This window comes from Scomber scombrus, chromosome 6 (genome assembly GCF_963691925.1).
Source record: "Scomber scombrus chromosome 6, fScoSco1.1, whole genome shotgun sequence".
NCBI classification, from domain to species: Eukaryota; Metazoa; Chordata; class Actinopteri; order Scombriformes; family Scombridae; genus Scomber; species Scomber scombrus.
In genome coordinates this window covers 16,644,910-16,656,995 of record NC_084975.1, presented here as the reverse complement: position 1 = coordinate 16,656,995, position 12,086 = coordinate 16,644,910, and the positions used below count along the sequence as shown (strand labels likewise).

At 37.0% G+C, this 12,086-nt stretch overlaps 1 protein-coding gene across 1 annotated transcript; it reads right to left on the bottom strand.

Moving 5' to 3' along the window:
* Positions 1-424: 424 nt before the first annotated feature.
* gtf3c6 (general transcription factor IIIC, polypeptide 6, alpha) lies at positions 425-3,599 on the bottom strand. The gene is made up of 6 exons (XM_062420533.1): positions 3,465-3,599; positions 2,960-3,040; positions 2,761-2,824; positions 1,951-1,995; positions 1,739-1,846; positions 425-1,535 (listed from the first exon to the last, which is right to left on the bottom strand). The coding sequence occupies exons 1-6, from the start codon at positions 3,486-3,488 to the stop codon at positions 1,414-1,416; spliced, it is 444 nt and encodes a 147-aa protein (XP_062276517.1). The 5' UTR covers positions 3,489-3,599; the 3' UTR covers positions 425-1,413.
* Positions 3,600-12,086: the final 8,487 nt, after the last annotated feature.

Here is a 12,086-nt window from a genome sequence, read left to right as displayed (position 1 = left end):
AACCGCGTTAGGTAGTTTAAATACAAAATAAATGTAAGTGTAATCCGTTACATTTACTGAGAAAAAAAAAAAGTGTAATTAAATTACAGCGACCTTTAAGATTTCACTCAGGAGGGTTTCCCCCTATTTTTGAAATACTTAACATGTTACTACATGCACATTTAGCTGTTTTTAATTCTTTGAAATCAATATTTTTTGTTTTGTAAATAAATCATGACATGGATTTATTTGGATCACACATGGGTTTAAATGATGTCACAGTGTCAATTAATCCCATGCCAGACTTTCGACCTTTAAAATAAAAAATAAATAAATCTTTATTTTATATCCAAAATCTACATGAACTAATGAATACATTTTCAAATGAAAGATAAACCTTTCTTTATAAGAAATGATCTCCCTTTTCAATCATGCCAGTATCCATGAAAAACACCTGAACTCAGATTTTGGTGGGTTTAATGGGTACATTTACCCCAACAGATGAAAACATGTTAGAAAATTAGAAAACTAATCAAAAACTAATCAAATGTAATATGTTACATTACCTTGATTAAGAAAATGAAATAGTTAAATTACATATTACATTTTAAACAAGGTAAATAGTAATCTGTAACCTATTACATTTCCAACCCTGTTCCTTACTTTTTTATTTCTTAACCAAAATAGATGGTTTATATGGTGTTTTTACTTTCTCACATGGCTGGTATGGTTATTCTTTGAAAGTGACATTGTGCAATATATAATTTAGAATGTTTTTTGTTTTTGTTTTAACATATTAATGCTTTGAATGTCTACTTTACTTGCCCCACCCTTGTGTGAGTCAGTATTCACAGGCCACACAAGGAGCAATTCATTTATTTATTATCATTATTATTAGTATCTGATATTGCCTTTTTTGTTTTAGTGGGCTTGAAATTCAAATAGTAAAAAAACACACATAGTATGTTGCATCTGAGTTTCTCATTCTTTTCATTTGACACATTTCTTAATAAAAACATTAAATAAACAAACAAAAAAACCAATCAAATCAAAACAACAACAACAACAACAACAACAAAAAGTACACTAAGACCACCCCTCAAAAAATAAGATGGCAAGATTTCAGTGAGCCAAATCTGTAACCGCGTTTCCCAGGACCTCCCCCATGTCGTTCTGAAAGAAACTGGGCCACAATATGAATTGTGGCAGGCATGTTTTCTGTATAGGTGTCTTTTAGCCATGTTTCCTTTTGGATTAAGAACTAAATTCTTGAGGTTCAATGAGGAAAGGATAGTGGCACATGTGCAATACAGTACAACTAGTTAGTTAGCCATTGCTTAACTGTACAAATACAACTTTCTTTGAATAGTTACAGAGATGGATTCTCACATAGTCTCACAAGTGGCAGTGTCTCTATAAGTTCAGAGAGCCCCCTCAACCAACTGCTGAATCTTCCAAATCAGTGTTTTCTATCTCATCTTCTGTCTCCCTGGTATTTTCTACTTGACTTGACGGACCAGCGGAGTCTCTCTGTTCATCACCATCACAGCTTCCGGCTGAGGCAAGATGAAAAGCACATTTTTAACATGGTTGTTATGGAAAGTTCATTCTGAAACAAGCTGCAGATAAATGACGACAAGTTGGGTCAAACTACAGCTAAATAGCACAATTATTTAAATATGTGTGTGACAGAAAACAAGCCAAGTTAAATGTATTAGGAGCATCAGACTTTGCAGCATGGTGAGTTTGGGTGGCTGACCTGTGTTGGTTTCACTTTCTTTCTTCTCAGTGAGGAACATACGTTGCATCATAAGTTTCTTCACAGTGTGGCACATGTACTTGAGCTCTGGACCACTGTCTGCTTTTCCTGTAGACATGCCAAATGGGAGCACAAGTGAAAAACAAAAACTACCACTCAAGTACAACTGAAACAATAAAGGAACATTTGGAATATATGGAGAATAACCTTACCTTTGTGTGGTTCCTCCTCAAATAGGACAGTCGTTCCCAAGGCATCTTTGAAGAGGAAGGGATACCAAGAAAAAAAAAAAAAAAATGTTTAATGATAAAATCTATAAGGGAAGGCATGGACACTTTTCCAGTGCTGGTAAAAATCAACATCAGTGCGATTAATGGAAAATGAATCTTCTGATAATCAACTAACAGTTTTAAATCACTTTAAAAAAAGAAACATTTGCTCATGCAGCCTCTCAAATGTGACGTATGAAAATAAATTGAATATTTTTGGTTTTTGAAAATGTCACCTTTGGCTCTCTTCAATATTTTCTTATATTTTATAGGCAAATCCATTAATTGTGGAAATAATCAGCAGTGATCTTGTATTTTTTTTTTAAACTTTGAAGTGATGCTTCAGAAAAATAGCATCTCTATTTCTATTAATTTTTTGAAGGTGCAATTCACACAAGTTCCTGTATGATACATATTTCTATTTTTAGGTTAGGTAAGTTTTATTTTTCGGGTCATTTACAAAAAAAAAATCACAATAATTTCCATGAATAATTTCTTGAACAGATGTTTATGGAAACAAAACAAAACAAACAAAACAAAGATAAGAGAAAAAGTGTTAAGATATATAAACAAAACAATTAATATATCATCATTCTTTCCTCATTCTTTTTCAAGTCTTTCCTAAGATTTTTTCCCTGACTAAACTGAATTATGATGTGTGTGGGAATTTGATTTCATGTTACTTTCCCCTGATGCACGTTATTGTTATTATTATATTACAGTTTATTTTGTTCTTACAACATTTATCCTTACCTTCATATTCCCCTGCAAACACATACTGTCCTACTTGCATCATGGGCTTGTCGCTGTCAATATCCTTTGACACAAATTTGCAAACTGAATCAGTGTGTGCAGCCAGAGACGATCATCAGACTTTTAAATAACAATAATAATAATAATAACAATAGTAATATTAATGATAATAATAATACTAATAGACAGAAGAACTCACCAGTATCTTGCATGTAGTCCGACACTTGGACAGAAAGTCATTGTTTATTATACCAGAAAGCTCCACCACAACAAGCTGCTCCTGTACACACACACACACACACACGCACACACACACACACACACACACACACACACACACACACACACACACACACACACACACACACACACACACACACACACACACACACTTGATTTGAAATGTGATTTTAAATCATTTGGACTCTACAAACATAAATAAATCTAAATTAAGACATTGAACTATTGCAATCTTATCGTCAGAAAGTGAGCCGAAAGTATGGGGAAATGAAATTCTGAAAGTCTTCCATGAAAATCTAACATTTAAATTCTCTGAAATTTCCAGGAGAACTCTGGTTTGAAAGGTTAAAGTGAATACAGTAATGTTTAAAGTTTCCCCCCCTACACTAGCTAAATTAGCCAATATGTCAGCTAACGGTGGTCCCGCTATACCGTAACACTTCTACATTAACAGTGCTTCATACCTCCTCTTCCCATTCATCGTCCATGTTCAAAGTCCAGTTATAAAAGAGCCACGATGGAGATTTCACTGCTTAATTCCTCCAAGTTATCCTTTGAGTTTACCTCTCATGCTCGCTCCTCCTAAACATTAGTTTGACCACTTCCGCGATTGTATGGGGGCCGAGCAGGGTTCATTCCTCTCTTTCTTCAGTTCAAGTTTCTGTCCGTCGAGGGGCGCTGTTGTTCAGTTTTACTACCATGTTTTGTTTCTGAACCATTGAATGTGAATCTCCCCTCTCTCCCTCTCTCCCTTCGTCCCATCTATCTATCTATCTATCTATCTATCTATCTATCTATCTATCTATCTATCTATCTATCTATCTATCTATCTATCTATCTATCTATCTATCTATCTATCTATCTATCTATCTATCTATCTATCTATCTATCTATCTATCTATCTATCTATCTATCTATCTATCTATCTATCTATTCTACTTATGGTCCAGCATGATTGGATCTAAATATTGGCTACCTGTAGGCACACTCATCTACATCTAACATTAATGTTATTAATGTTCTCCTGCAGGACACCATTGCTGAGGTGATGAGATGAGACGAAATGAGACGATACACTTTATTGATCCCCAAGGGATAATTCATATGTCAAAGGCAGAGGCAACAAAAAACGAAAGGAAACACATCAAATGTATCCAAACCAGAAAAAAGAAGAAGAGAGGAAACAACCACACAAACAAGAGACCAAATGTGAACACTGACTGAATCATAATCAAAGAGCACAATGAGAAAACACCACGATGTACAAAGATGTGTCATATTTGTGATTTTGGGAGCACCTGAGGCAGAAGATTAGTTTTTTCCAGATTTGCTGTACTATAACTGTAGTCAATTGGGATTATTATTACTGTCCAAATGTGAATTTGGAGAATTCCTGGTGCACACACATCAAAGACAAAAATGCATCTTAGAGTTTGTCATTTATTCCAACCATCAGCACAGTAAGTACAATGTTAAATTAAAAATTAAAGACTGAATGCAATGGACATATAATGTATGATTTGCAGATGTTTTGTGGCTCATCAATGAGGTTTTCTCAGTTTTATACATTGTGGATAATGCTACAGTATTTAAGTTGTTTGCAATGTCAAACAAAATCCATGTGAACAAATTAAACTAATGTTCTGCTGCAGTTTCTGGTGAAAATAATTAAGAGCTGGAGAATATTTCACAAACAGAATCATAAAGCCCCTTTGGATGAGTGATCATTTGGTTTTATTTTCATATTTCTTCTCAAAGTGACTGGATTGAATGCACAATGTTAGTTTGTTAATATAATTTATATCAAATATTTCATATATGATTTATGTTATATGCATCTAATAGTCGTGATTATAATCTTACTTATTGATCCTTATTGGAAATATCTTTTTTTTTTTGTTCTTTTCTCCTCTTTAAACAGATGTCAAAGATGAGGGTCATCTGAAGGCTAGCACCCCTGGAGCTGGTTGGGATTCATCATGTCGCGCCGGTCTTCTGTAAGGACAGTGCTCTCCTCATCGAGTCCCCCATTTGAAGGACCATGGCACTGCCCCATTAGGAAAAACAGGACAGCTGTAATAAACTGAAGATGTAATAAATGAAAGGAAATGTATGGTACATTTTTGCAAATCCACAAGGTTAATTATCAATGGTCACTGGTGACTTTTACACTCATGTACATTCGTCAGTACATATTTTAGAGTTTGTACATTTTTGCATCATGTCCAAAAAAACAGCTGTGAATTCTCATTCATTGTCAGGAATGTAAAAGGTGAAGTGGTGAATTACAACCATACTGCACCTGTTTAACTCATAGTATGACAAAGCCAGGTAGAGTGGTGCTGGGACATTAACTGTAACAGTCCTCGGAGTTAAAAATGGAGATGTGGGGAGACAAAGGTTTAATATGAGGATATCTTCTTGCTCCTGGACTTTAACATTTCTGCAGCTCCTCCCAATGAATTTGGTATTTTGTTGCTAGACAATAAATAGCTGAAGCTGTGTAAAAGGGTAAAAACACACAGGACTCACCATGTATATTTTCTTTGTGTTTCAGGACTGTTGTTTGAAAATGTGAATATCACAATATTTAATTAAACTGTGTTTTTAGTGTTACAAAAAATATTCTTATTAACGAGACAAGGTTGAGATTTTTTTTCTCTCTCTCAACCATGTCAGTACATTGGTCCACAGGCAGATAACTGTTCAGTGGAGTTGCTCGGAGGCCGGCGCTGTTTGCCGGCTGTAAATACCTGTATAAATGTAAAACAGGTTGATGCTGAATGAACCTCACCCTCAGAGAGAGGAAAAAACATTTTGAATCAGAATCAGGCAAACCAAATTAAAGGGGGTGCATATCCCCCATGTGCCTTCTCCCTCCCCATTCCTGGCCTATCATCTATCTCTGGACCATGGGGTTGTCATGTCGACCAACCCACAAGTTACTATGACAACGGCTCAAGGGGAAGCACTTGCTAGGGAGGTTATTGCCTCCTTGGGGATGTAAGAAGGACAGGGGGAATGTGAGCAGAGACAAAGATAGGGGGGACTTGCACACACCAAAAAGCTTTAAATGAAGCGAGAGGTCAAGTTTGAGTGTGTTAGCTGGATGTGTGTTGGACTTACCTTAGAGGCCAGTTTACCTGCCGAACTGGACACAGTGTGTAAACTGAGTTGCCCCATTGAAGCTTTGGAAGTAAAGTACAAAGTTTTTTTTTCTGGAAGAGACCTGAGCCTCTCCTGTACATGATGTATTACACTTCTTGCTCAGTGCCATACCCTGGGGCAGAAAGGGGCGGTAGTAAGGGAGGGAGTGACATTAAGGACCCTCTAAGGTGTCAGAAGGGTCCCCAGCTTCCCCCCACATTTTGTCATATAAATGTCATGAAGACAAGTTTGGAGTTGGGGAGCTTTTGGCTCTCCTTCAGCCTGGGGGGTATCACAGTGGTTAATTGCCCCATTAGCACTGACAGGGTAAATTGGTGGAAGGGTTAACTATATATTACAATGAAAACAACAACCCCTGGCACACACCCGGGGGCATGAAACACATGCTACATTTTACAGTACGGCCTGTGTATGTTTGAGTGTAAATGCGAGAGAGAGAAGGAGAGTGTGTAAATTGTGAATGTAGATTTACATTTACATGAGACCTTTCATATTGGTGAGATATTAAAATGTTATATTTATTAAAACGGAAATGAACTCACAATGGCAGTCAGGGAGAGATTCTCCTCTCATATCTGTGCTGAACTTTCTCAGAGTGCACAGTCAACCAATCAGGAGGATTATTTTATTCTACTCTGTAAAAATGTGACTTTGTGTCAGGACTGTTTGTGAGGAGACTGTGCATTTATGTGCTGTAATATAAACAATGTAAATGTGAATCAAAAATATATACACACACTCCCCGCTCACAAGCATAGGCTTTAAATGTGTGTGTGTGTGTATGTGTGTGTGCGCGTATGCTCACCTGCCTTATCTAGAATTGCAGATTCAAATATAAATGGAAATTTACATCAATAACCTGTGATGCTTTAATTTGAAGGATCATTGAAACGCATTTTATTATTGTGTTACAGCACTGTAATGTAGACTTTAAGATTATTTGATTTTATGATGACATTCAATTACATAAATGATTTAAAAATAAAAGTAAAATCAACAGAGCCAATGTCCTTATTATTTTTTATTTTCTCACATTACATCTATTTACAGGTTATTCTTTTACATGCATAACAGAAGCAAAAATATATGAATTATGATAAATATGCCAGAGTTTCAACATAAACAGATTTACATTCTTAAACAACATATTTAGTAGAAATTAACATTTTGCATTTTATTTAAACGCATAAATGTAGGCACACACACACACACACACACACACACACACACACACACACACACACACACACACACACACACACACACACACACACACACACACACACACACACACACACTGATATGGACTAACATTAAAATTAAACGACCATTCATTGTCTTTTGCTAAAAAGCCAGATATAAAATTGTCACTGTTTTTAACTGCAGCCATAACAACATAACAACAGAGAATGTAGGCATAAAGACAGCAGTCACTGATTTATGTTTGTGATAACCTACCGTCTTAGTCTTCACTTGGTGGCATGTAGCAGACAGACAATCACTTAAAGCGTTTTCAAATCGTAAAACAGTTATTGGATGCCCACCAAACGTAGGCCAAATCATCATTTATGACAATTAAAGATTCTTTATCTATTTTTCTAATGAAAAAAAAAAAATCAACACGAAACGGGACAATCCAAATCAAAACGTTGGTGCACGCAAAACCAACACAACGAAATATCATTAATATTCATGCACTATTCAGATATGGCCTTGTAATGCAGTTTTATCACGCATCAGTGAGCAGATAGTAACCTTACTTTTGTTAATGCAAAATATGTATTTTATCTCTCTAGGTACAACATTCCTGTATCTTTTACATAGGGACTCTTTTTTGCTGCAACATTGGAGCCTTTCATAGCATTAAAAACATGTATATTCTTATATAAGGACGAGGTCAGCTTTGATAAGCAAAGCCCAACAAAGGAGAAGGATACTATGATCTTACAAATAAATGCAGTTTTCACCTTCTAAAATATGGACGATCGACAGATTGCACATCCAGCGTGAAATTCACAATAGTATTATCATAACAATAGAGCCGAGTGGCGAGGATGGGACGGCCGGAGAAGAACAAAAAAATCTAAAGGTCTTCTGTGATGACTTACACAGGAATGGACACATCCAATTTTTGGCTTAACTATATATTTTAGGTCTCCTAAACAAAGAAAATTAAACAGCAAAACAAAGTCCGAAACCCAGACTAACCTGCCCAGCCAAAAATCAATCAAGAGTGGAGTGTCTCATTTCATATTTAAGCATATTTATATCTTTGTTTTCTTTTTCTTTCATTTTTTAAATATAAATGTAAGCTTCTCTTTGTTAGACGTGAATATTTGTCCAATACAGCTGACGAATATGAGCTTAAATAACTTTTTTTCTTACAGCATTAATTGGCCAATCATTTTAATATGTAATGTAAACGTTGCAGCTGAAGTATTGGACACACATGTAAACGCATACAAGGTATTTTATCTGAGACAAAATTTCAGTATCATATTCTTCAAATATTCCTCTAGGGCCTTATGGTACGCTTGCAGTGCTCAGTGGTGAATCACGGTGACAGTGTCGCATTTTGTGGTGATTGTCTGGCATCACAATATTCCCCTAAAAAGCCTTTTGGGGTTGAATACGTCTGTTGTGTTTAATAACCACATTGTTGTTATTATTATTATTATTACTTAATATTTTCTTGTCTTCAAGTAGGATATATTTGGAGATTTTTCCGTGATATCGTTTATATTCATTGAATATACATTTTAAATAAACAGGGATTTGTCTTTATTTGCCTCTTAAATGTATCACTGGGTTTTTTCAAAATAATATAACGTCTGTGATTAAAATTCAACGTTTCGACATTAATTTCTCGTACTTTTTAAATATTTTCCTCTCCTCCTTGTCTTCTATGAGTCCCCTGTAGCCTCTCCCCCTCCCTCCCTTTCGCTCTCTCTCTCTGAATCCATACGGGCTAATTAGCGGTGTCTGCGCAATTACGCACATGCGCACTAGGCATAATCTCAGCCATTTTTTGAAGGAAACTAATTAGCAGGAATAAAGAGCCAAGTGTTTTTCCCCCCACAGTGATCAGAACTCATTCTACCTCTGGAGCTCGCACAAACCCCTCCGTCCCCCATCTTTCTGTTTACTACTACAGCCTATATGTAGCTTTAATTACACTGTTTGGTAACAACTTGGACCCCGCTGCTCTCTCTCCCTCTCCCCATTTTTCCCCCTCCTGGCTCCGTAAAAACGCAGAGGATCATTCATAAGGAATGAGTGGGCTCTTTATACGATTGTTTTCTGGACTACTACACATTCAGCGTACGGAGCTTTGTACCAGAGCTGCTGCAGAAATGTAAGTCTGTCATTTGTTTACGATATTAAAGGGATCTGGGGAGGAAACTGCCCGTCGGTGGGCGAGGAATGGGGTGTTTGATTTGGTCAGTGCAGCCTGTAATTCGCAGAAATCAAGCTTTTGTTGATGTGGTTGTACATTGAGTCACCTGTTACTGGATAGGGAACACTATCGGTCTTGGTTTCGCTGCGGACCACTGTAAACAAAGGCTGAAGTAGTGCCGGAGAGGCTTCATGTTGGTCAGTGGCTTGACAACACAGGCAGGGACAGGGAGTGAACTATTCAAGTCCCTGACCGTATTCCCAAACAGCTAGTATGATCTAAGAATAATGCAAAATACAGCGTAGTGCTATTTATTACCTGGAGACTGGTGTTGGCTGTAAGCGTTCCACTGGATCCTCACGCAGTCAAGTACGTTCATAACAATATTGGTCCATTCGAACTGTATTTGTCCATGTCCTTTAAAGATAAACATAATGCATTTTCCTTTAGTATAGCCAGACAACTCTTCTCTCTGTCCCTTTCCCCCCCCCCCCCCCCCCCAACACCCACCCCCTCACACCCCTGTCTCTCCTCTCTCTTACACACACACACACACACACACACACACACACACACACACACACACACACACACACACACACAAGCCTAAAATAGGGATTCCTGGACTGCACTTTTTGTTGAATATTTTAACATCATTTTATGTTTCAAAATGTATAGCTTGCATCAAAAATATGCTCTTTTTTTGTTCATTAAAATTTTAAATAATTCTAATATACATGTTGAATTTCATGTTGTCCTGAGTGACAGCTTAATTGACATAATCAGAATCAGTTTGCTGTGCACAACAGCTTATATACACACATTAACACACTCACAGATGTACACACACACACACACACACACACACACACACACACACACACACACACACACACACACACACACACACACACACACACATTGCTAAATGATGGTTTCCCGCACTTCTGATCGATAGAGAGCCAGGAATGCTTGTATAAATAGTTACATTGCCGATAGACCTGGGTTATTGATTGCAGTGTAAATGAAAATCTTTATCAGATTAGAGATTGTTCTCAGCTGCTGGCAGGCAGGCTCAGCCCCTCAGCGCTACCCGGCAGGACAGTGGACAGCTGCAGTGGGCAAGGGTCTGTGGCCTCTGACATAAAGACAGTACATTAAAGCACTATCAGAGTGCCGATGTGAGCCATATATCTTTAAGCTGCAGAGAGAGGGGAGAGGGGGTGGCTAAAGGAGAGACGGTGTTTAAGGAGGAGGAAGAGGAGGGGGTTGGTTAGTTGAAGGAGAAGGTGAAAGGGTACATTAAGGTCTCTCCTTGATTAAAAAAGGTCAGTAATGAGATTGTGGGACACACACAGAGTAAGAGAGATGTATCGTACTCATCTGGCATCCATCTGTCAATCAGAAACAGAGGAGGAGAGGCCTGTTTCTATTTTCTAGGAAGTCTGTGTAGTAATTGCATGATTGTGCTGATGTGAATAATAAAATCTTCATGAAATATTAGCGCTCAAATTTGGGGAATTTTATTTATTTACTTATGATAACATTTCACAGCTCTTTTACTAGTTTCAGTAAAACCTAATGATTTCAAAATCCAAGGAAATGTAAATTAAAAATCTATAGATATTTAAACTTTGTTTTACAAACCCTTGGCTATTATTGACCACAAATGTAACTACAAATATAAAAACTTAAATTTCTTACTTATTTTAATGTAAATTACTTGATAAGTGTTTATGTGTATCGATGTGTTTACAGTCTAGCAGTGGGGCTTACAGCAGGGTATGGACATAACATCATACATATACAGTGAGGAGAGGACAAAATATAATACACAAACTATTGCATCAAAACTTGCCACTGATCTGAAATCTCAACAAAAAATGGATAAGCTTTATGCAAGTATGTCATATTTTGAACTAAACTTGATATACAGGTTTTGATTATATTGTGTCTACCTTGTGTGTTTGCACTGTAATAAAATGGCTCATACAACTTGTGCTAAGCAGAGATTTCTTTTCCTCACATAATATCTCTGTGCTAATGCGTAGCAAAAGATGTATAGAATGATACACTGGCTTTAAAAATTGTTCTTTTATCCGCTTTTATCTAAGTGTGGCAATTTAGTGGAAGCCCTTTAGCTCAGAAGCGTTCAGTTCTTTATTTAATCCTATCCCCTGAGGAATATTATAGACCTCCTGCGTAGCCTTTACCAACATTCCTCTACCTAGTTTAGCGCTCATGCTATTGATTTTCCCATTAAGGGCTAACGCTAACCCCTGAGTAACCAGCCTCTGTATTGCACACTCTCTGAAGGCTGTATTGAACAGATGCTATCTAGGGAATTTAATCAATGCCCTCCACTGTTATGCAATATTATTTACATGACACATTTATTTCATTTTCTCCTTTTTTTTTTCTCCCTTCACTTTTCCTCTGTCTCTGCCTGTCTCTCTCTCTTCTTCTCTGTATCTGAAACACACAGGTGGGCTAGTAATGCGTGGCAGCTGTAGCCTCTGGT